Below are 20,262 nucleotides of genomic sequence, written 5' to 3'. Positions count from 1 at the left end.
GTGGGGCATGGCCTTGGGGTGTATGCCTGGTCCATCCGTCCTTCCTTCCTAGCATTCTTTCCTGCTCTGCTTCCTATTCCCCAAGAACTAAGCATCTTTCTTCTGCCACATCCTTCCTCCATGATGCTCCTGCCATGGAGCCAGCCAACCATGGACTGAATCCCCTGTAACCAGGAACCAAATCAAAGCCCCCCCTTTCATTATGGGTGCCAGACATCCTCTCCCAGCAACGGAACGCAGACCACTGGGGGGAACCCACCTCCCTGACGAGGCCCACCAGTGTGCCTGGCTCTGTGCTCTCCACTTCTTCCCCCGACATGGCTCTCAGCTTCCCATTGCACAGGCCAATGTCTCTTCCTGCAAGAGAATCCACTCTGGGGGCTCGCTTGAGGCCTGAGAGTGGTCCCCGCCGCCCCACTGTCACCCCACCTACCTGACACCAGTCTCCATCTGGGCAGCAGAGAATGGAAATAAGACCACAGTGGGTACCATTTCCTGAGCACCTACTATGTGGCCAGGATCTCTGTTCCACCCACAGCACTGACAAAAAGGCCTTATGCTGCTCAGTTTAAAGATGAGGAACAGAGAAACTGTAGACAGCAAACCGGGGACCTGATGTGGTTCTCTGTACTTCTAAAGCCCGTCTCAAAGCCGACGTGCGGCAGCCCGCACTAGGAGCAGGACCGGAGTGGCAGGAGGAACCTGCCCATCCTCTCCCCATGGGGACACCAAGGGTCAGAGGGGTCAGCGCCTTCCTAGGGGCACAGCCAGGGGCAGAGGCCTGAGTGAAACTACACGCTGCCCGCTGCTGCCCGTGAAGGCAAGGTGAGGCCAGCACACAGTGGGTCCTCAGTTTACACGAGGATGCCCCTGTCCCCTTCTGGAGAACCCGCTGGTGTCTTGGAAGGCAGAGTGGGGGAACCGATCGGCGGTCTCAGAGGCCTTTCCAGGCACTGCAGCAGGGCCAGGCTCTCCTGACGGCTTCCCCGAGGACGGAGCGGCCGAGGCAGAGCCATGAGCAGGAGGCTGACCCCGCCCTTTGCCCGTTACCTATGGCCGAGGCTGTCTGCAGAGCGTCTCCCGTTATCATTTTCACGGACACCCCCGACTCTGAGAGCACCCGGACTGCTTCCTTCACGCCGTCCCGCGGGGGGTCGATGATGCCCACGAGGCCCAGGAACGTCAGCCTCCCCAGCTCGGGCCCTGATGCCAGTGCCAGCACTGTGGACGGACAAGAGCCAGGGCGTCATGGGGCCCAGCCAGCCCCTCGTGGCCCAGTCCCATCGGTGAGGGCCTGGGCACCACATTCCCACACGGGCAGGCCCTCGAAGCAGGCCCCTGGAGCCACAGAGCCCCAGGCCAGGCAGCAGTGCCAGGGACAAGAGCCCCAGCAGGAGGCAGGAGTGGTCCACGGAGGCCTAGAGCCCCACCCGCCCAGCAGGTCCGGCCAGAGCTTGGGAGGGCAGCAGCACCAATTACCACTCTGCACTTGCTCCAGTCACTTGTCACCTCCAGCAGGTGGGGTGGCTACCACCAAAGACTAAGAGAAGCTTACGCTGGAGCCACGGTGGAGTAGATTCTGTCTACGGTCCCGGCCTGGCCATGGACAGTGGCACCGAGCCAGCCCCGCTTCTGGGGGCCCAGTGATCTGAAAGGCGGCAGTGTGCCAGCCTGTGTTACCTTGCTGCCACCTGAAGGGGGCTGTGACTAAGAAACCTCCAGCAGTGCTTTCCTGTGGCCCAGTCATAATGGAGTAGTTAGTAGTGCAGGTGCCACGGGCTAATTATGTCACTGCCATGTGCCGACAGGGCTGCTGGCTTTGCTATTAGTATCGGTGCCACCCTGTCCCTGGGACTATGCATCTCCTCTGCCCCCTTGTTCCTGGAACCGTCTGCAGTCATTCTATACCAGAGGACCTAACTGGCTCTGTGCTGCTGTCCCTGGACTTTGCTCCCCACGGCCATCGGCCTGGTCACTTTTTCTTGTTGTGTGGAGGGAGACACCTCGCATAGTAGGTGCTCCATCCGCTCCCTGGCTGAGGACAGCCCCTCCGGTTCCCACGCCAGCCCCAGGCCTGGAAGAGACGAGCTCCTTGTAAACACGAAACGCTCATGTGCGACCGCAGAGGGCGCGGAGGGTCTGGCCAGCCCCAGCCACCCGGGCCTCCTCCCTGGAAGCCCAGAACCAGTCCCTGTGGGCATCGGCTCTGCAGCCAGGCAGACCTGGGCTCAAGTGGCGGCTCCACGGGACCCTCCAGGATCACCACGGGGGCTCGTGGCAGCTGGCATAGCCCAGGCCACAGTCCTCGGGGGCACTTTGCTCAGTACCTGGCAGCAGGCGGGGCCCACGCTCGGTGAGCAGGAACAGATGTGGGGGCCTGGGCCCCGTGGGAGCCTGACTCCCGAACCTGCCGGGAAGTTGGTGTTCGTGGCATCCCCTTGGTCCCCTGGCCACACTGGACCCACAGGGGGCATTTAGTGCCTGGGGCATGGCAGGGGCTCCACTTTGCCAACTCCAGGCTCCTGCCTGTCACCTAAGACCCTGCCCCAGCTCAGCCCACTGTCAGGGTTACTCTCGAGCTCGGAGCCCCAGGCCGGGCCCTGGCACTGACCCCGCAGGCCGAGCGACCCCATCCTGTTCTCCTCCTGCAGGCAGAATGCCTCCTGTTGGGGCGTCAGAGGCAGGGGGACGCCCCCGTAGTTGTACATGGTGCAGGAGCGGATCACTTCCTCAAAGGCCCCTTTCATGAAGTAAATGTCTCCCTGGTCCTTGGAAAAGACAAAAGGAAGAATCCACTGTGAGGAGTGCCTCTGCTAATGTGACCGTCACCTCATTCTGCACACACAGAGGAACGCTGTCAGGGGAGGTATTGCAGGCTGTTGCCATTCACAGATACAGGACAAATTAGTAAATCATGGCATCCACACAATGGAATACTATGCACCCCATGAAAAGAATGAGCTCGATCTTTGACTGTCACCCGGTTCTGCACAAAGTGCCCTCATTAATGTTGCCGGGGAAGCCTGTATACAGGAAGTGGAGACTCCCAGGTATTTTGTCTGGACTGCGGTCCCAAGGTCCCATTTGTGTCTGTTGTGCTCCTGCGACTGGGCTCAGGAGTGAGCTGGTTGAACAGTGGGTCTCTGCCTTGTGTGTTTGCTAAGCGAGCATTGCCCTATGTACTAGACCGTCAGCTTCCTGTGGGCAGCACCCCAACACCAGCAGTGCCCACTGGGCACCGGCAGTGCAGCCAGTGGCTGGCTGTTAGCACAGAAAGCCCAGGCTCACGGGAAAGGCATAGGGGGTAAAAGGCGCTCAGACACTATGACCTTGTTTTGAAAATGGCCACTGCCGTGCTGTGAGCACAGAGCTGGGGTCCAGATCACTGGATGCCAGCCTGTAAAGGAGCCCCCGGAGGGCAGGCTGGGAGAGGAGCAGGGATGAAGAGCATCTGTGCTTGGCCCATTGCTCGACAGCCCGTCTCCCATTGGACTGCGTTACCGTTGTCCCTGGTGGCAACAGATTCCACGGCATAGAGGGAATCCTAGCCCTTTTGGGCACTCGGAATTCGCAAGTCCTCCTTGCAGGACCTGGGAGGAGCTGGGACAGGAGGAGAGAGGCCTGTAGGGACAGCCAGGCTGGCCACAGGGAAGAGGGGCGGGGCCTGTGTGTGGCAGAAATCACTGCTCAACATCCTTTTTCCATTGAAGATATCTGAAAAGCCACAAGAAATCTACAAGGGTAAATGCAAGCAAAACCAGCCATAATCCTCCCACCCTGAGCAGCCACCAATAGTTCAGTGTGTCCCTCTTGTCACCTACGACACACGCACCCAGGCCTGGGTCCATGCACACACGTGTGTCAGCCCGTCGCTCACACTGGGTGTGGCTCTGGGTGCCCTGTCGGTGCCCAGAGATTTTGTCCCCTCTGTGTGATGTGCAGTGAGCTACCGTGACACGGGGACTTGAGGGAGGAACCTGTGAGGCAGCTCTGGGGCCACCGTGACTGTGAGGACGTCACTCGTGGCCACCATTGGCCGCATTTCAGGGGGACGGGGCCCAGGAGCGAGCACCCCACGCACCTGGCTCGAGTGGCACCTCACGGCCATCCACTTCTGTGCAGAGCTGAACGGGATCTCCTCCTGCCTCACGTATGTGTCCTTGATGTCGCCCAAGTCCATCTAGGGGAGGAGATGGCGTTTTCAGCACAGCGCCCGAAGCTGCTCCCTGGTGCGGCAGTCAGCGGTCGCTCAGACTGAGCGCAGAGCGGAAGTCCCAGCGCTCGGCTCACAGCGAAGGGCCATCTGCTCTCAGATGTCCCTGTTCTCTTGTCCTGGGTCAGACCCAAGGTCCAGGCTTTGCTTCCCTGAGGACCCCTGCGCCCCCTGGTGGCCCCGCTGCCCGCACCAGGCCCTGCCAGGCCTTCAGGTGTGCGCTGCCATGGCTTCTAGCCCAGTTACCCACAGACCAAGGCTCGGTGTCCTGCCCTGTGAACTTGTCTCTGCCGTGCACACCCACAGGCACAGACGGGGGTCCTGTGGAGCCACAGCAGCTGCGGGCCACTGCCGGGTGCCTTGATGGACCTCCTCCCATCTCTCCCCAGCATCTGCTCAGGGTTCAAGCCATGGGTGCTGAAGGACTCTCCTGGAGCCCTGGGGGGGCGCCCCAAGCCCTGGTGGATGCCCACGGCCACGCCTGCTGCAGACCCCGGGGTGCGCACCTTCATGGCCAGCGCGAGCAGGGCCCCGTCCGTGGGCTGCCCCAGCACCGCACCCCTGCTGATGACGGCATTGTTGGCCACGCAGCCTGCCTGCAAGGGGTTTGGAAAGTGCAGTTGGCACGAGGAGCCGCCACCGTAGGGTCCCCGGCTCCCCCGGGACTGTGGGGAAGTTGGGTGTGTAGACACTGCCGACCGCTGGCCGGGCCGGCACCCACCACGCAGGGAGCGGAGCCAGCTCAGGCAGAGGTGGCCACAGCAGCGGGCGGCTATCCCAAGCCAGTTCCAGCATCCACTTTCTGCACGGGGCCTCTTGAGTCCAGCAGCAGTGCCCTGCTCCCGTCCCTCCCGAGGCTCCATCTGTCCTGGGGCCACGTTGCCAGCCCTGGGGAGCAGCCGGGCCGCCCAGTGCCCACTCGCCCAGTGCTGGTCTCCCATGGGGAGACCCGGTGCCACCACGCATGGCTGTCCTCACCTCCACCAGCTTCCCCACCGAGACGCTGGTGAAGCCCCTGATGACCTCCTTGGCCGGGAGAAGATGCACAGTCCCTTGGCCATTGTAGCCGACTCCGCTGACCTGCAGGCACAGTGGGAGCAGGGAGCTGGCGCCTTGGACGGTGCAGAGTCCCCACCAGGGTCCGACCCAGGGCCGTAGTCTCCCTCTCTCTCTCACATACACACGGAGACGCCCCTGCAGGGTTAGTGGCCCGGAGAGGGCGGTGGTCTAGGACGCTGGGCAGGCGTCTCCAGACTGAGCCTCAGAGTAGATGCTGCCTCTGCAGCCACACCCGGTCACTGCGCCACACCTGCAGCCGGTGATGGAGCCACAAACAGGGGTCTCAGGGCACCGGGGAAACTTCACCTACAGAAGCCAGCCCAGGGCTGTGATCTGCGGATCCCTTCCTCTGAAAAGCTTCAGGGGAAAAAGATGAGGATGCAGAATTGCCCACCTGAGAGCCAACAGCAGTGCGAGGCGCACGGGAAACAGAGAGCAAGTAGTGGGGATGGCCCCGTGGCAGGGGCGGGTGGGGAATGCAAGGTTTCGGGCAGTTCAGCGGTCACGCTTGCCTGGCATGTGCAAGGCCCTGGGTTCGAGCCCCAGCACCACAAGAAATTAAAAAATGAGTAAAATTTTTTGTAAAATGTCCGTTGAAAAACAAAACAATAAAGGATGCCATGTTAACTCGGCCGTGTTCTCTGCTGCTGTTCGCAGGTGGCGCTGGCAGCACAACCAAGCCCCTTCCTCACCAACTCCCAGTAGCCGCAGGGGCCTCCCTCTAGGAGAGGCCAGCAGGGCGCACACAGTCCCCAGCCCGTGGCTTTGAGGGAAACTCACCTCCGCGCGGACCCCGTCAGACGTCACCAGCTGGGTCACCGTCATTTTGTTGGCTGTCAGAGTCCCCGTCTTATCAGAGCAGATGACGCTGCAGCAGCCTGGGACCACGGAACAGCAGCGCAGGGACCAGAGGTGTCGCCACCACAGTCTGAGGTCGGCTGGCCACCACCCGCCTCTCCCCACCCCACGAGGAGCGTGCCCTCACCCAGGGTCTCCACGATGGGCAGCTTCTTCACGATGACTCGCTTCTTGGCCATCCGCAGCACGCCCAGCACCAGGGTCACCGTGACGACGATGGGCAGGCCCTCGGGAATGGCCGCCACGGCCAGGCTGGATGGAAAGGCCCCGCAGGACAATGTGGACCCCAGCTGGGCTGGCAGACTTGCCTGAGTGTCCCCAACACCCCCGGCGAGTCTACATTCCCAGCCCCACAGGCCTGCTCTCTCCTCAGCACCTGTTTCCCTGAGCCCCCTGCTGTGGGGAAGTGACCTGTTTTACCAGACAGTCACACGTGAGCATGAATTAGTGTCTCTCAAGGCTTCTCTACGTGCTTTTGCATTTAAATCATTCTCATATATTGGAGAGATGCAAGTCTGTGGGTCCAAAAGAATTTCCAGTCTCTGGCAATAAGCTAGAAGCGGCAGTTTGGGCAGCATGAGGGTCCTAGGGTTTCACTGTATGGGGAAGCCAGTCAAGGACATGAAAGAGGTGGCCTCAGCCACGGGGTAGATTATTCTGGGGGTCTGCTCGCTTCTCAGCCTCCCGCTCCTCTGTACCACATGACCCTCTTCCCACAGCTGTGCTGATGGGCTTTGAGGACGACTTGACCAGGCTCTCTTCCCTGGGGAGGGACACGGCACTGAGACCCGAGGATGTCCCAGGATCCCCCGGTCCACACCCCGGAATGGTGAGTTGGCCGAGGCCTGAGGTCTGCTCGGAACTCTCTGGGGCGGACCCAGGTCAAAGGTGGCTGGTGCAGGTGGTCACCGTGGAAGCTTATGGTGGTCACCTGGTGTTCACCTCGCTATTCTCTCTACTTTGATATTTACTTGAAATTTTACTTTAAAATATTTAAGCAATAAATATAAAAAGAAACCGCAATGGCCCAGTTAGTCATCAACTGACAAACAGATGGAAAAACGTGGCCTGGCCACACAATGGAGTACTATTCAGCCACAAAAAAGGAATGGAGCTCTGATAACACATCACAGCGTGGATGCACCTTGAAAATATGAGGCTAAGAGCCGGGCATAAAGGCCACAGAGTGCACGACCCATTTGTGTGACACGTTCAGAATAGGTGAGTCCGAGACAGAGGCTGGTGACTGCTGGTGACCCAGTGTGGAGAGGAATGGGTGGTGGTAGCTAAAAGGACCCAGGGTCTTTCTAAAGCGAAGTCCCAATTTTTATCAAATTGGCAGCAAATTCCAACTTTGACAAAAGGAAATGGTTCAAGCAAATCACATCTGGCTGTGTTTCCACCGGGGTGTCCAGCCGGACGGACTCGGCCACCGTCTGCCGTGGTGACAAACGGGACGAGCAAAGGCACGCGGGGATCCTACCGAGCTGGCCCACACGCAGCGCCCCACCGAGGAAGCGTGCGTCACCCTGTCACGCGCGGCCACCGCACTTCCCTGGGCCTAAGCCCATTCCACCATCAGGTGTGCGACAGAGCACAGACACCACCACCTGACGCGCAGCCCAGGCCTCCCTCGTGGCGTCGCTCATCAGACCTGACTGGGGACGCGGGCGGCCTGCGTGCACGGCCACCTTTCCCCTGCATGACGGACCAGCGGAGGCAAGTCCATAACCGGGGCGCCCAGGCGGGCCAAGGGGCCGTGCCCAGTTTCCATGGCGATGGCAAGACGTTGTCTTTGGTTTGGAGGCACAGGCGGGCGAGGCCAGCTGAGCAAACATTTGCCGAGGGTTAGGAGGGGACCGGCCTCGCCAGGCGTGGACAGGGCCTCGGATGTGTCATGGTGATAAAAGACTAATCCACAAACTAATAAAGATTCAGGGATGGGGAAGGGCGAGTCCTGGGATCACCTCGGAGGTCCCGGGAACGGGGATTAAGCCTTGGACAGTTCCCTGGTGGCGTGCACTTGGGCGAACCTCGCCGGCCGTTCTGCTGAAGGTTTCTGCTCCCACTCAGGGTCTCGGTGACCTTCATCCGCCACTAAGAGCTGCAAGCTTGCACCCCTTGGTGTCAGCAGTGGAAGGCGGGGGTTCCCTCTCTCGGGGCAAGTGCACCTCGGTCCCGGGGCTGGACGGGTTCAGCAGGGCATCGTGACGGGGTCAGAAGTGACGCGATTTGGGGGCGAAGCTTTCGTTCCGTCCCCAGAGGTTCCCTAGTCTTTCCGGCTCCGGGGCTTTCCCGGTCTGTGTTAGCCCTGCCAGGGAGGTTTCCCAGCTCCCCGCTTGCCCCAGGCCCCCTAGGCCCAGGTTTCCCTCCTGCCCCACCCCTGAGGCCTCGCCCCGCCACAGAGGTGACCTCCGCTTCTGTTCCTGTCCTGCTGGTCTGCACTAGGAGAAGCCTTTTTTGGTTTTTTTGACACGAGGTCTTACTAAATTGCTGAGTGGCCCAGGCTGGGCTGGAATTCTCCATCCTCCTGCCTCAGACCCCCAGACTACTGGGGTGACAGGTATCAGCACCACACCAGGCTGGGCAAGGCTTCCCATCCAGCCTCTCAGCTCAGACTCGCTCTGGGACTCCCCGCAGCAGTGCCCTGGGGATCCTGTGAGAAACACAGAGGTGGGGCCGGCCATCTCCTCTCTCGGAATGTCACTCGGTCACCCTACACTGCACAGTCCCCAGCACTGGCCTCCTACCCCACCTCCACGTCCCCCAGCCTCCATCCCAGGGACCAGCGCCTCTCATTCCTCTGCCCCAGGATGCTGGGTACAGGGGGAGAAAGAGGGGCCTTGAGCTGCCCCCGTCCGACCCTAACAGAGGCTAGGATGTCCTGCTGCCCGCGGGCCCAGCTGGTGTCCTAGCCAGGCCCTCCGGTGGTGCCACGTGAGCCCTGCACCGGCCCCAGGCATCTCCTTCCTGCCCCTCTTTGATTCCACATCGAAGCGACAGGGCCACTTCCCTCTGCTCACCCCACCTCCCTTTAATCCCTCTCAGCTGTGGCTTCCTCTGCAGCGTTAATGTCAGCACAGCTGAGGCACACGCTGAGCCTCTCTTGCGTAGTTAGCACACACACGAGCATCCTGTTTACCTTCTGCACCTGCCTGGCAACCCTGCTGCACAGAGGCTCAGAGCTGGCCAGCATGGAGGTGAGCAAACAGAGCCACAGGTGCTCAGTGGCGAGGCCAAGCTGCTCGCCACCGAGGGTGGGGATTCGGTGGTGAGCAGAAGGGCTCCTGCCCTGGCAGGGGCAGCACGGCCCAGCCTGGACCAGTGCCATCCGGGTGCTGCCACCCTGGGGAGCTGTGGGAGCCCAGACCTCAGCCCTGACCTGTGCATGGATGCCAGCGTGGCCCTGGCTGTGGAGGGTGGAGCAGCACCATGTGTGCCCTTCGCTCTGCTCATCACAGGGCCCGCAGACCCAGGCCCAGCCCCTTGGCCTCTCGAAGGCCTGTGTCACACGCTGGCTTCTCCCGCTCCCTCAGGAGCCTTCCCATCTCGCACCCAGCCCCACGCCCAGTGCCAACTGCCCCCACGGGTTCAATGTGACCCGAAGACCACACACCCACGTCCCAGCCCTGGTAGGCGCCAATGTGACCTTACTTGGAAACAGGGTCCTGGCAGATGGAATCAAGACAGCCCCCAGTGCCTGCCTGGCCTCGGTAGCTGGAACGTCGCCAGCAGGTGATGGAGGCAGAAGTCCAGCCCTGGAGGCTGGCTCTGGGGCCCACGCTCAGAGCCAAGTGGTCCCCACCCAGGAGCCAAAAGGGACACATGCTGTACCCACCGGCCCTGCCCCATTGGGCAAGGCACTACTGGGGCCTGTCCTGGGTCAGGATGCCTGCACCGTGCCCATCCTGCCCTGCAGGCTCCTGCCTGCCCCGAGGGAAGCCTGGCCACAACCCCTTACCTGACCCCGATGGTGAACACACTGAGCAGCGGCTTGCCCTGCACCCAGCCGATGAGCATGATGAGGCCTGCGGGAGACAAGACAGGCGTCTGTGTGTGCTCCATATGGCCACCATCTGCCCAGCCCAGCCTACATGGACCCTATAGGAACCCGCACAGGGAAGCAAGCAACCTCAGCACATTTAGCCACTCACATGTTCTTTTTTTTTTTGGCTATTGGAGACAGGGTCTCGCTCTGTAGCCCAGGCTGGCCTCAAACTCACAGCTACCCCCAGCTGGCACAGGGGACACTTGTCTTTGCAGTGCTGTCGGAACCCGGAACCTCACGCATGCCAGGCAAACGCTCTACCAGGAGCCACACCAGCCCCTGGGCCTCTGCTTCTTCAATGATTTTACCCCTTTGCTTGTGGTTGAATTTTCCATTTTCTTTTCCCTCATTGTTTATTACACGCCAGGCCCTGTGCCGGACCTGGGGGCTGTCATGATAGACCCTTGAGGCAGAAACATTAAACTGGGACACATGGAACTGCACGGCATGGTCTGGCAGCGTGGTAAGGTGTTGGGGCTGCAGGCAGCAGGCTGTTTCACTCATGAGCTTGCCTCCCTCCAGGAGCTGTTAGACAGGGTTTCAGAAGTGTCAAGCCTGGGACTCTAGGAGGTTGACGCAAGAGGATCACAAGTTAGAGCCCAGCCTAGCAACTTAGTTACCTGCCTCAAGAAATTTTAAAAAGACCTGGGGATGCAGCTCAGTGTGAAGGCCTCGGGTTCAATCCCCAGTACCAAGAAAAAAAGACAAGGGGGCAGCGCTCAGCACATGGCCTGCACCCACCCCTAACTGCTTTGCTGTCGTGTGGAGGCCTTGAGGGTGGGGAGGTGGTGGGCTGTGGATGCCCTATGTGGACTTGGTGCCGCTGTCAGCTGTTCTGCAGGGCGGGGAGTGGGGGTCTCCACGCAGCGTAGTGGTGGGCTGTGTGCAGAGCTCGGCATGCACGGACTCAGTGGGGACAGAGCAGGGGCTGTTACAGGAGGCCCACCTGGCCTTCCACAGAAGGTGGCACTGCGCTGGGGGCTCCTGCCAGTCTGCCATGCATGGCGACCCCAAACCCCCCCTGGCAACCTCCGCCTGCCCTAGAAAGCGCATCCCAGCCCCCTACTTCTCCCCTGTGCCCACTAAGGGTCCCCAAAACCCAGCCTCAAACGCCCGCTCTGCTGCAGGAGCTCTGTTGCATTTTGTGAGACTGGGTCTTGCTATATAGTTCAGGTTGGTCTTGACCTTGTGGCTATCCTCCTGCCTCAGCCTCCCAAGTGCTGAGATTACAGGCATGTGTCACCATGCCTGGCTCTGGAGGAGCTCTTCAAGTGCTGAGAAACACTGCTTAACTTTTGGAGTGAGGGCTTGCGTGAGGGTTGACCATGCCAGGCCTCCCTGACCTTGGAGATTGAGTTTAAACAAATTTTCTGCTATCTACTCTGACAATCTCCTCAGCACAGTTGCTTGGTATTCGGCCTTGGGGAACTGAGTAGAAAGCTCGGGACACCTTAGGAGGGCACAGTTCCCTTCTGGTGGCCCCAGCTGTTGAGGGCAGGTGACAGTGGACAGGCATGGAGTGGTGGGTCCCGTGGTCTCTGTGGCATGGAGACAGAGCCCACGGACCCTGACGTCTCCGTGTCCCACAGTGCTCCCGCGATAAAACAGCTCTTCCTTGGAATTTAAAAAAATTACTTAAAAACTTAAAACATATCCTCGCTTGCTGGTCAGAGAGAACTAGACAGGGACAAGTTTGGCCCGGAAGCCACTGTGTCCTTCCCCCGTGGGCAGCTGGGGTCCCCTGCATTCTATCCTGCCAGGTATGTCGGCAATGTGTGGCCCCAGGGACAGCAGTGGGAGCCACACACAGTCACTGCCCTTCCTGCATCCCTGCAGACATCACTAATCCATCACCGTCCTCTGCCACTAGTGCTGGCATGGCCTCTACAGCACCCAGCTCTGCCAGCTGCAGCAGAATTGCCAGGCTCAGGAGAAAACCATTTCCCATCACTGACTCCAGGACCATAGTGGGCAGCAAGCCCTGGCAAACAATAAGACCTGTAAGGCTGGGGATGGTGATGGATGCCTGTCATCCCAGCATCTGGGAGGCTGAAGCAGGAGGATCACAAATTCTGGGTAATTTAGCAACTTACAGAGACCCTGTTTCAAAATATAAAAAAGATGAGGGGATTGTAGCTCAGTGTAAGGCCCTGGGTTCAACCTCCAGTACTGAAGACAAACAGATCCTGGGGGATTTGTTGTTGCTCAGTAAATCCAAGGCTGAGGTTTGGGACAGACTAGAACTGGAATGTTGGGGAGCGCTGGGGAGCACATGGCGAGCGAGACCGCACAGGCGGGGCTCCCACTTCCTGGCACTGCACCATCCTGAGTGGTCCAGACCAGCCGGGTCGTGCTCAGGATGTCAGAGGGGGTGCGCTTGCTCAAGACACAGCCTGCACCTGCCTGTGCAACACCGCCCTGTGTCCCCCAACTGCGCCTCCACGCAGGAGGGCAGCCAGCCCTCCCTGTCCTCTGCCAGCCAGCGGTGTGGCTCCCGAGAGGCTGCCTGTGTGACCTGTGCAGAGCTGCCAGGCTCGGAGGGCAGAACCAGGCCTTTAGTGCAGGCGGCTGACTCCACAGGACTTCCTCTTCCCTCTTCCACTAAACTCGGCCCCACAATGGGAGGCACCTTCTGCAGCACTGAATAGGTCATCCCGCTGCCTGCTTCCACGTGGAAAACTCCTCCTCATCCAGCATGATCCCATCTCATATCACCTTCTCCCTAGGGCCTCCCAAGCTCTGAGTAAGAGGAACCGTGACCATCACACCTCCTGCTGGTTCGTTTCCTATTAGCTGATCTGTTAGGTGGCCCCGAAGCTGGCACAGTGTGTGGCGTGCCGTAGGGGACTTGCTAGGTCAGTGACTGCATCGGGGGGCCAGGTGCACTAGGAGGGGCAGCCACTTCTCTCAGGAACGATCTCTGGCTCTGTGGTTTCAGCCAGACTCACCAGTACGGCTCCTCATCACTGCATGTGCTGTAGGAGGCAGCTGTCAGCCTGTTCCTTTATCAATCACTCACTCACCAAACACTCACTGAGAAAGTACTATGAGCCAGGCACTGGATGGAAAGGAGGATGAAGAATCAAAGCCAGAGCTGGAAAGAGGAGAAGAGGCAGGTGAAAGACCCAGGACAGTCCTGTGGAGGTGTGAAGGCTTCAGACCCTACATGTAGGTCTGCCGCATCATGTTGATGCTGTTCGATGTGTTGCCAAAAGGCCAAAAGACATCAGTCCAAGCTCAGCACACTGAGAAGCATAAAAATATGGCTGGGCGCACAGTTTAACTACATTTCCCAGCATCCTTTGCAGTTGGGGAGGTCATAGGACTCAACTCTGGCCAATAGAAATGGGCAGCAGGGGCAACTCCACTTCCTGGTACATGCCTTACCCCAACCCAAACCTTCAGGGTTCTCCCCTTGCCCTCTACAGGCTGGGTGGGATTATAGCCTCCAAGGACCTATAGGGTGCAGAGCAACCACGCAGCAGGGGCCTGGGCAAAGTTAGCATTTGGAAGGGAGGTGGCCAGGAAAGCTGCCAGCCCATAAGCTCGCCCATGGACTGTAGCATGCGCAGGAGCCACTGGTGCATTACGGCCCTCAGCCTGCTGTGCCTCCAATCCCAGCCCATGGTCCCCGGGGTGAATAGCAAGATGCACAGAGGCAGGATGCGGCCCAGCGTGGCTCCCCACAGTCTTCAGAACCCTGCAGGAAACCACTTTGCTCACCAATGATACTGAAGGAGAAGAGAGTCAGCTGCTTCCCCAGCCCGTCCATGCTCTTTTGTAGAGGCGTTTTAGGTGTCTGAAAGGGGGACAGGGGTTTGTCAGACTCGGTCCTGGCAGTGGGTGGACTGGCCTTGGGGCCTCAGCTCACTCTGCATGTCAGTGACAGAGACACGCATGTACACGAGGCTGCTGACCTCACCCTGAGGTCTGTGCATGCTGCTGTCTGAAAGGTATAGCGTGATGAACATCCTGTCATGTTCTGAAATACAGATAAATGTAAAATGTATACTGAGATGATCCACATCTGGCTCCTTCCTACAGCGTGAGCGGGGCTGTATCACTGGCAGAGCCTCAGCCTCTACACTGACAGCCCACGGCCACTCACCTCTTCCGCCTGCATCATCTTGAACACCTCTCCGAATTGGGACCTCTCCCCCGTTCCTATCACGACGCCCTGTGTCAGACAGAGGAGGCGGCGTGAAGCCGGGGGCCCAAGTCTGCGGTGCTTGTGCCTGGGAGCCCCGGGCTTACCTGGCCTTTCCCGCACTGCACCAGGGTCCCCATGAAGGCGATGTTGCTCAGGGTACTGAGGTCCCCACTGCCCGTCATGGGGCTGTCTGTTTTGCTGCACGGTTCCACTTCTCCGGTGAAACTGGACTCGTCCACTAGGAGGTCTGTGGCCTGGGTGGGACAGAGGGACACCGTGGATCTCCCATGTCCCCCCGAGTTGGCTTTAGAAGCCCAGCCTGGCATCCAGAGCCTTAATGGGAGCCGTAAAGGGAAGGTGTGGAACTCGGGGAACCAGGGTCAGAGTTGTAGCCCTGGATGCCTCCAGGGTCGGAAAGGACTGGAATGAGGTCCCTCTTGGGAGACCTAAGTCTCACACCTTCTTCTAGTGCTATTTGACATTTCAACATAATCTAAAGCTGCCCTGGCGACCTTAGGACACGCCTCTCAGAGCACCCGTGCTGCGCCTGCCCTGGGCCCCTGGCCTCCTCGGGGTCCTGTGCACCCTGAGGCTCCCTAAAATCCTGCTCAGGCACGAGTGCTCTGGCTGGGAGGCGGCATGAGCGTCCCCCAACCGTCCCCCTTGGCCTTTAGTCCTCATGGGAGACGTTAAGATGGCAGAGGTTCAATCCACTCGTGGCGGTTGGAGATTGGGTCTTTGGGAAGGGATTAGGATTGGATCCAGTTGTGAAGGTGCAGCGCTAGGATGGAACCTTGGAGCCTTTCAGAGCAGGCAGACCAGGAAAGACACAGGCATATGCGCTCCCCGCCTGCCGGTGGGAGATGCCCTGTGCCCTCCCAGGACTCTGCCAGCAAGAAGCCTTCACCACATGCGGGCCCCGACCCGGCACCTCCAGAACCATGAACTCATAAGGAAACCTCTTTGCCAGTGACCCAGCCTCTGCCATTATGTTACCATGGAGGAAAGTGCTGACAACTCCAGTTCAACCCTCTTCTTACTCTGGAACCAGGAGGGAAACACAGGGCATAGTGCCCAGCCCTCCTGGCAGCGCCAGGCAGCCTCTGACCCGCACCTTCCACCTTCACGCTCACTGGGGTGAGAAGTTTCTGACCCCACTCTGGGTGTTTATGGGGTGGCTTAGTTCAAGGGCTTCGTGAACCTGCTTGCTGTTCCTGCCCCGAGGGGCTCTGAGGTGCCTGAAAGTTCCAGATCTCACAGCACCGTCGCTGATAGAGGCTTCCTGCTGGGAACCAACAAAGCTATCGACTGTCCAGCTGGTTGCAAAATACCAGTGGGGCAGCCTGCCAGCTGGTGGTGTCCGTTACATTATCAACACAAGGGTGTGATTTAACTGAGCCTCAGCAGGGCGGGGAGAAAACCAGGCGAGGTGAAGAAAGGGTTTGTTTGGGGCTTAGGAGGGTGTCTCCGGGACTGCCATTCAGACCCGCAGGGCAGGGGCTGAAACTCAGCACTGCATGCAGGGGCCGACTTGACCCATCCTCGCCCTAGCCCAGGAAGTGGAGACCAACACCAGCCTCTCGGAGATGGGGAAACTGAGGCTCAGACAGACAAATCCCTTCCCAAGTCACACACTGGGAGATATGGGGCCAGGACCCACAAGCAGGTTCCCTGGCTCCCAATACACCTGCGCCAAGTGATCCTCTCCCATTTCATAGATGAAGAAAGTGAGGCCCAGAGAGGTTAAGTAACTTGCTCGAGGTCACAGTGCTTTGAGTTATAGATGCAGGGCTCAAACCCAGCTCATGCTTGGCCCCAGGGTGCTAACCACTGCGCCTCCCAGCCTCTCTTTGCCTTACACCGGCAGTGGCAGCCGACAGGAGCCCTCCTCATTGCCCGCCTGCGTCTTCACGCCTCCCTGCCTGGAGGACCCCGCAGAGCAAGGCAGGGACGTGACAGGGACCGGCTCCCAGCCCGCTGGCCCGGCCACTCCATCAGATGCACACACTGCAGATGGTCAGATGGTGAGGCCCTCACCTGGCCCTGCCCACAGGTGCCTGGGCATGCAGGGTGGCACGGCCCGCTGGCTGAGAAGGTCACAAACGCCATAAATGCAGGTCCCAGGTGCTGGCTCAGAGCTTTGTTGTCCCTCTCCATCCTCTGCCGCAACCTCGGCCCCAGTGTCCCCAGGACCACACCCCGAGGTGGACGGGCAGACGCCTGCGCTTATCCTGTCCCTGGGTGACCCGTTCTCATGCGTGGACGGTGTGGGGCAGATTCCTCGCATAGCTCGGTCCATGCAGGAGAACCCCTTGGGTCCAGGTGCTGTCCTGCCAGGCTGGCACACCGACACCCTCGGGGTCGGAGCAGCTTGTCCCTGGCTGGCCGCAGTTCCAGACCAGGCCTCTGTGGAGGCCTCTGCTGCCTCCTGGGCTCCCGGATCTGGTTCCCTCCCTGCTGTCACTGCCGTCGGCGTTGGCTGCCTGCCCTGCTCCCCAGCCCCATCTTGGTTCCTCTGCTACTGCTCCACTGCACACTAGAATGTCACATGGGCAGATGTGTTAGGCCTACACAGCACCCCCATGCGTGTAGGACACTCCAAGCCCCCGGGGGTGCCTGATACCACAGACACCAAACCCTTTAAAGGCTGTTTCACCCAAATGCCGCACCGGAGGTTTAACTGACACCCTCGGCACCGTGAGAGCCTGGCAACGTGACCAGTGATGAAACAGACCACTTGAAACCATGCAGGCTGACAAGAGAGCTGGGACTGTTACTCTGGGACCGTGGTGACTGTGGACATCTGAAACGGTGGAAAGCAGAGCCGTGGAAGGGGTCCTGCTGGGCCTGCGCTGGGAACAGGGGACCTGTGGAGAGCAGGGCGCTTCACGCTCTGAGGCAGCTTACACTGCCTCCTGGCTGGCTTGTGTGTGTGCGTGCGTGCATGAGTGTGTGCACACAAGTGGGCCCGCCTGCCGGTGGCTCACCTGGGTGAGTCGGATGTCTGCGGGGATCCGGTCTCCAGCGGAGAGGCACACAACGTCCCCAGGAACCAGGTCCCTCGCGAGCAGGTGCTGCAGCCTCCCGTCCCTCATGCTATGTGGGTGGAGAGGGAAGAGGGGCCGCACTGAGGCCCTGTCTCTGTGCGCTTGGACGCGGGGCACCTCCGCAGCAAGGCATTTCCCTTTCACTGATAGACAAGCCATTGTGCCTTACAGCCTCATTCTTTAAGCTCACGCATCCTAAAATACTTCTGGGGACCTGCGTGTCTTCCGGGAGCCTGGGAAATGAGGCAACCTCCATTGCCCATGCCTGCAACAGGAGCCCCAGCTGTGCTGAGGGGTCTGCAGGGCCAGGCTTGACCTGGAGGTGCAGGGGTCCCTGGGGGCCGGGACCACCCGCGTGGGGCGAGAGATATGCCGCAGGGCCTGGGTCTGCCTGGGGCCCCACGGCCACCTCAGCCCTTCAGCCAGGGAGCTCTAAAGGCAACAAATCCCTGCTCAGTCCTAAGGCCCTGAAGCCTCTCCACCGCCTAGATCAAAGCCTGGGGCCCCAGGCTACATCCCCGTCTCAAGCCGCTCCTCCCAGCGCTGCTCGCGGTGGCACCACACTGGCCCTTCCTGCTGTCAGGGTCCCCGCAGACTTGGTGCATGGAGGAGACATTTCCTTCTTCCTTGTTCACGGAATCTGATCCTGTTTGGGCGTCCACCCTTCTCCCTCTGCCAGGAGCTCCAGGTTTCGGTCACACCAGGCTCGGATCATGGAAGAGGTTCCAAATCCTGCCTGGGACAGGCTCGGGCACAGGCAGGTCAGCCTACCCTGGCCTACAAGACTCGAGGGGGTGCTGGCTGGGCACTCGAGAGTGAGGTTTCCTTACTCTACCTGTGCGGGCACGCACACACATGCACGTACTCACACAGTCTGTTCTCCAGGTCTGTGTGTGTTTGGGTGTGAAGCCTGAGCTATGGCAGCCACCGTGGGACACAAGGGGAACCAGGCAGACAGCAAAGCAGAGCAGCAGGAGGCAAAGGGGCCATAGGAAGGAACCAGCCCGGCCCCACCTCAGAGCTCTCACTATGACACACACCCTTTCCTTGCGCTTTGCACAACGGCGCAACTGAGCTTTCTTTTGTTTTTTTTTGGTACCAGGGATCGAACTCGGGACCTTGTGTTTGTGAGGCAGGTGGTGACACCACTGAGCTAAATCCCTGGCATAACTGAGTTTTCTGAGCCTGGTTTGCCAATAGCACCTGGTGGCAAGACACCTGCGGTTCCTTCCGCTCCTCCCGTGTCTCCTATGAACCAGGCCTTGACTTAAACATCAGCTCCTCCTCCCTTGGTGGATGCCTCCCCATCCCTCCCTGGTCACTGTCGCCTCTCCCTGCACTTTGTTGGTCCCGTGTGTGGGCGCCTATGGGTCTGGGCCCTGATAGGGCCCGCTGCCCTGCACACAGTGGGTGCTCCATGAGTGTTACCATGCAGGAAGTGTGCATGGTAGCGCGCTCCCTGTCAGCGACAGGGTCTCAGGGGCTCAGTGCGCAGCTCCACCTGGCTGCAGCCACTGGCGTCCTCGAAAATCAAATGCTTTCCAAAGTGGCCTCTGGGGACATCAATAATGCAGACTGCACACCGAGAGGCCAAGGCTTGGTGTTTAGGCTTAAGACCAGCCCATCAAGTCATACGCATCATTTATGCCTCCCTCTGTGTCCTCGGTACCCTCAACAGCCCGACAATCAAGCCCAGATTTCTGCTGCCCCGTGGCCCTTTGAGAATCCCCTCCACGCTTCGCATCAGCCTCTCTTCGCCTTTGGTCTGGCCTTTCCCCTTCTCTGTCTGTCTCTGTCTCCCTCTCTCCCTCGGGCACACACACAATGGGCTCCTGGGCCCTGGTGCATTTTTTTTTTTTTTTTTTTGGTACTGGGGATCGAACTCGTGACCTTGTGCTTGGGAGGCAGGAGGCAGAACCACTGAGCTACATCCCCGGCCTTTGGTGCACATTTTAATTAAAATGAATCTTTTTCTTGTTTTTGTTTCTGTGGTGCTGGGGAAAGAGCCCAGAGCTCATGCATGCCAGGCCGGAGCTCACCACTGAGTGCCCCCGGCAGAGTGAACTAGGGTTAAATTCAGAGCCCAGTTCCTCGATCTCCACACGTGACTGTGACAGTTCGCTGCACAGGGTGGGTCACAGACCCACTGGACGTTTCTATGGCACCACGTGCACTGTTGGACGTTTCCGTCCTTTCTCCTTTTAAACATTTTCAGTAAGAGCTGCATGACAGCAAAAGGCAAAGCAGCCACATCCAGGCAGGCAGGAGGCCGTGGGCATCTGGGGCAGGGCCGAGTCCACCTCCCCGCATCCTACCCTGGCCAGTGTTGGGTGGGACCTGTTCACACCGCCCCTCCTGAGCCACCCGAGGGCCCAGGGAACCTCAGCCTCCCCTGCAAGTGCACACAGCTGTGCCGTTTCTTCCCAGAGCTGCACCCTCCATCCACGCCCTGTGCTGAGTACCTGAGACACGGATGAGAGAACAGAGCTCCAGAGAGGCTGGGCTGCCAGGCCCAGTACACAGCAAACTGGTGATGCCACAGATTTGCCAAGCACCTGCCGGGCATCGGACCCGGCTCCCGTGATGACCAAAGAGCCAGGGGTGCAACTCACCAGGTGCACTCGGGGGGGACCAGCTTGGTCAGCGCCTCCAGAGACTTCTCCGAGCGGTACTCCTGGGGGAAGCACACCACACACGCTGTTTGGGGGACCCGTGAGCCCCCGCACATCCAGGTCACCCTGAAGGGACCTCGGCAAACACACACCTGGATGAAGGCGACAGTGACCACGATGAGCACGGCCTGGGGAGAGAAGGGGGACGGCGGAGGCCAGCGGTCAGGCCAGAGCCAGCCGGGCCGGGCCGCTGGACAGTAGCATTTGTTGTGCAC

General features: G+C 59.8%; 1 protein-coding gene across 7 annotated transcripts in view; it reads right to left on the bottom strand.

Moving 5' to 3' along the window:
• Atp2c2 (ATPase secretory pathway Ca2+ transporting 2) overlaps nt 1-20,262 on the bottom strand; it is a 49,000-nt gene that overhangs the window by 8,754 nt on the left and 19,984 nt on the right. For 4 of the 7 annotated variants that reach the window (XM_021256597.2, XM_021256601.2, XM_087197473.1 and 1 more), the window contains 16 exons: nt 20,140-20,175; nt 19,988-20,049; nt 17,316-17,424; nt 14,433-14,582; nt 14,287-14,355; nt 14,101-14,160; nt 13,902-13,977; nt 10,092-10,158; nt 6,258-6,382; nt 6,053-6,150; nt 5,192-5,293; nt 4,720-4,809; nt 4,082-4,180; nt 2,612-2,768; nt 1,051-1,221; nt 260-357 (listed from right to left, as the gene is read on the bottom strand). In XM_021256597.2, the coding sequence (XP_021112256.1) occupies nt 260-357; nt 1,051-1,221; nt 2,612-2,768; nt 4,082-4,180; nt 4,720-4,809; nt 5,192-5,293; nt 6,053-6,150; nt 6,258-6,382; nt 10,092-10,158; nt 13,902-13,977; nt 14,101-14,160; nt 14,287-14,355; nt 14,433-14,582; nt 17,316-17,424; nt 19,988-20,049; nt 20,140-20,175 (1,569 nt within the window). The remainder of the gene's footprint in view (nt 1-259; nt 358-1,050; nt 1,222-2,611; nt 2,769-4,081; nt 4,181-4,719; nt 4,810-5,191; nt 5,294-6,052; nt 6,151-6,257; nt 6,383-10,091; nt 10,159-13,901; nt 13,978-14,100; nt 14,161-14,286; nt 14,356-14,432; nt 14,583-17,315; nt 17,425-19,987; nt 20,050-20,139; nt 20,176-20,262) is intronic. The other 3 variants (XM_021256599.2, XM_021256602.2, XM_021256598.2) reach the window with 2 other exon arrangements.

This window comes from Heterocephalus glaber, unplaced genomic scaffold (assembly GCF_053883595.1).
Source record: "Heterocephalus glaber isolate CG9 unplaced genomic scaffold, H.glaber_assembly_v1.0 deba00000071, whole genome shotgun sequence".
NCBI lineage: Eukaryota > Metazoa > Chordata > Mammalia > Rodentia > Bathyergidae > Heterocephalus > Heterocephalus glaber.
The sequence above is the reverse complement of the archived record's forward strand: the minus strand, read 5'-3'. Positions and strand labels throughout refer to the sequence as shown.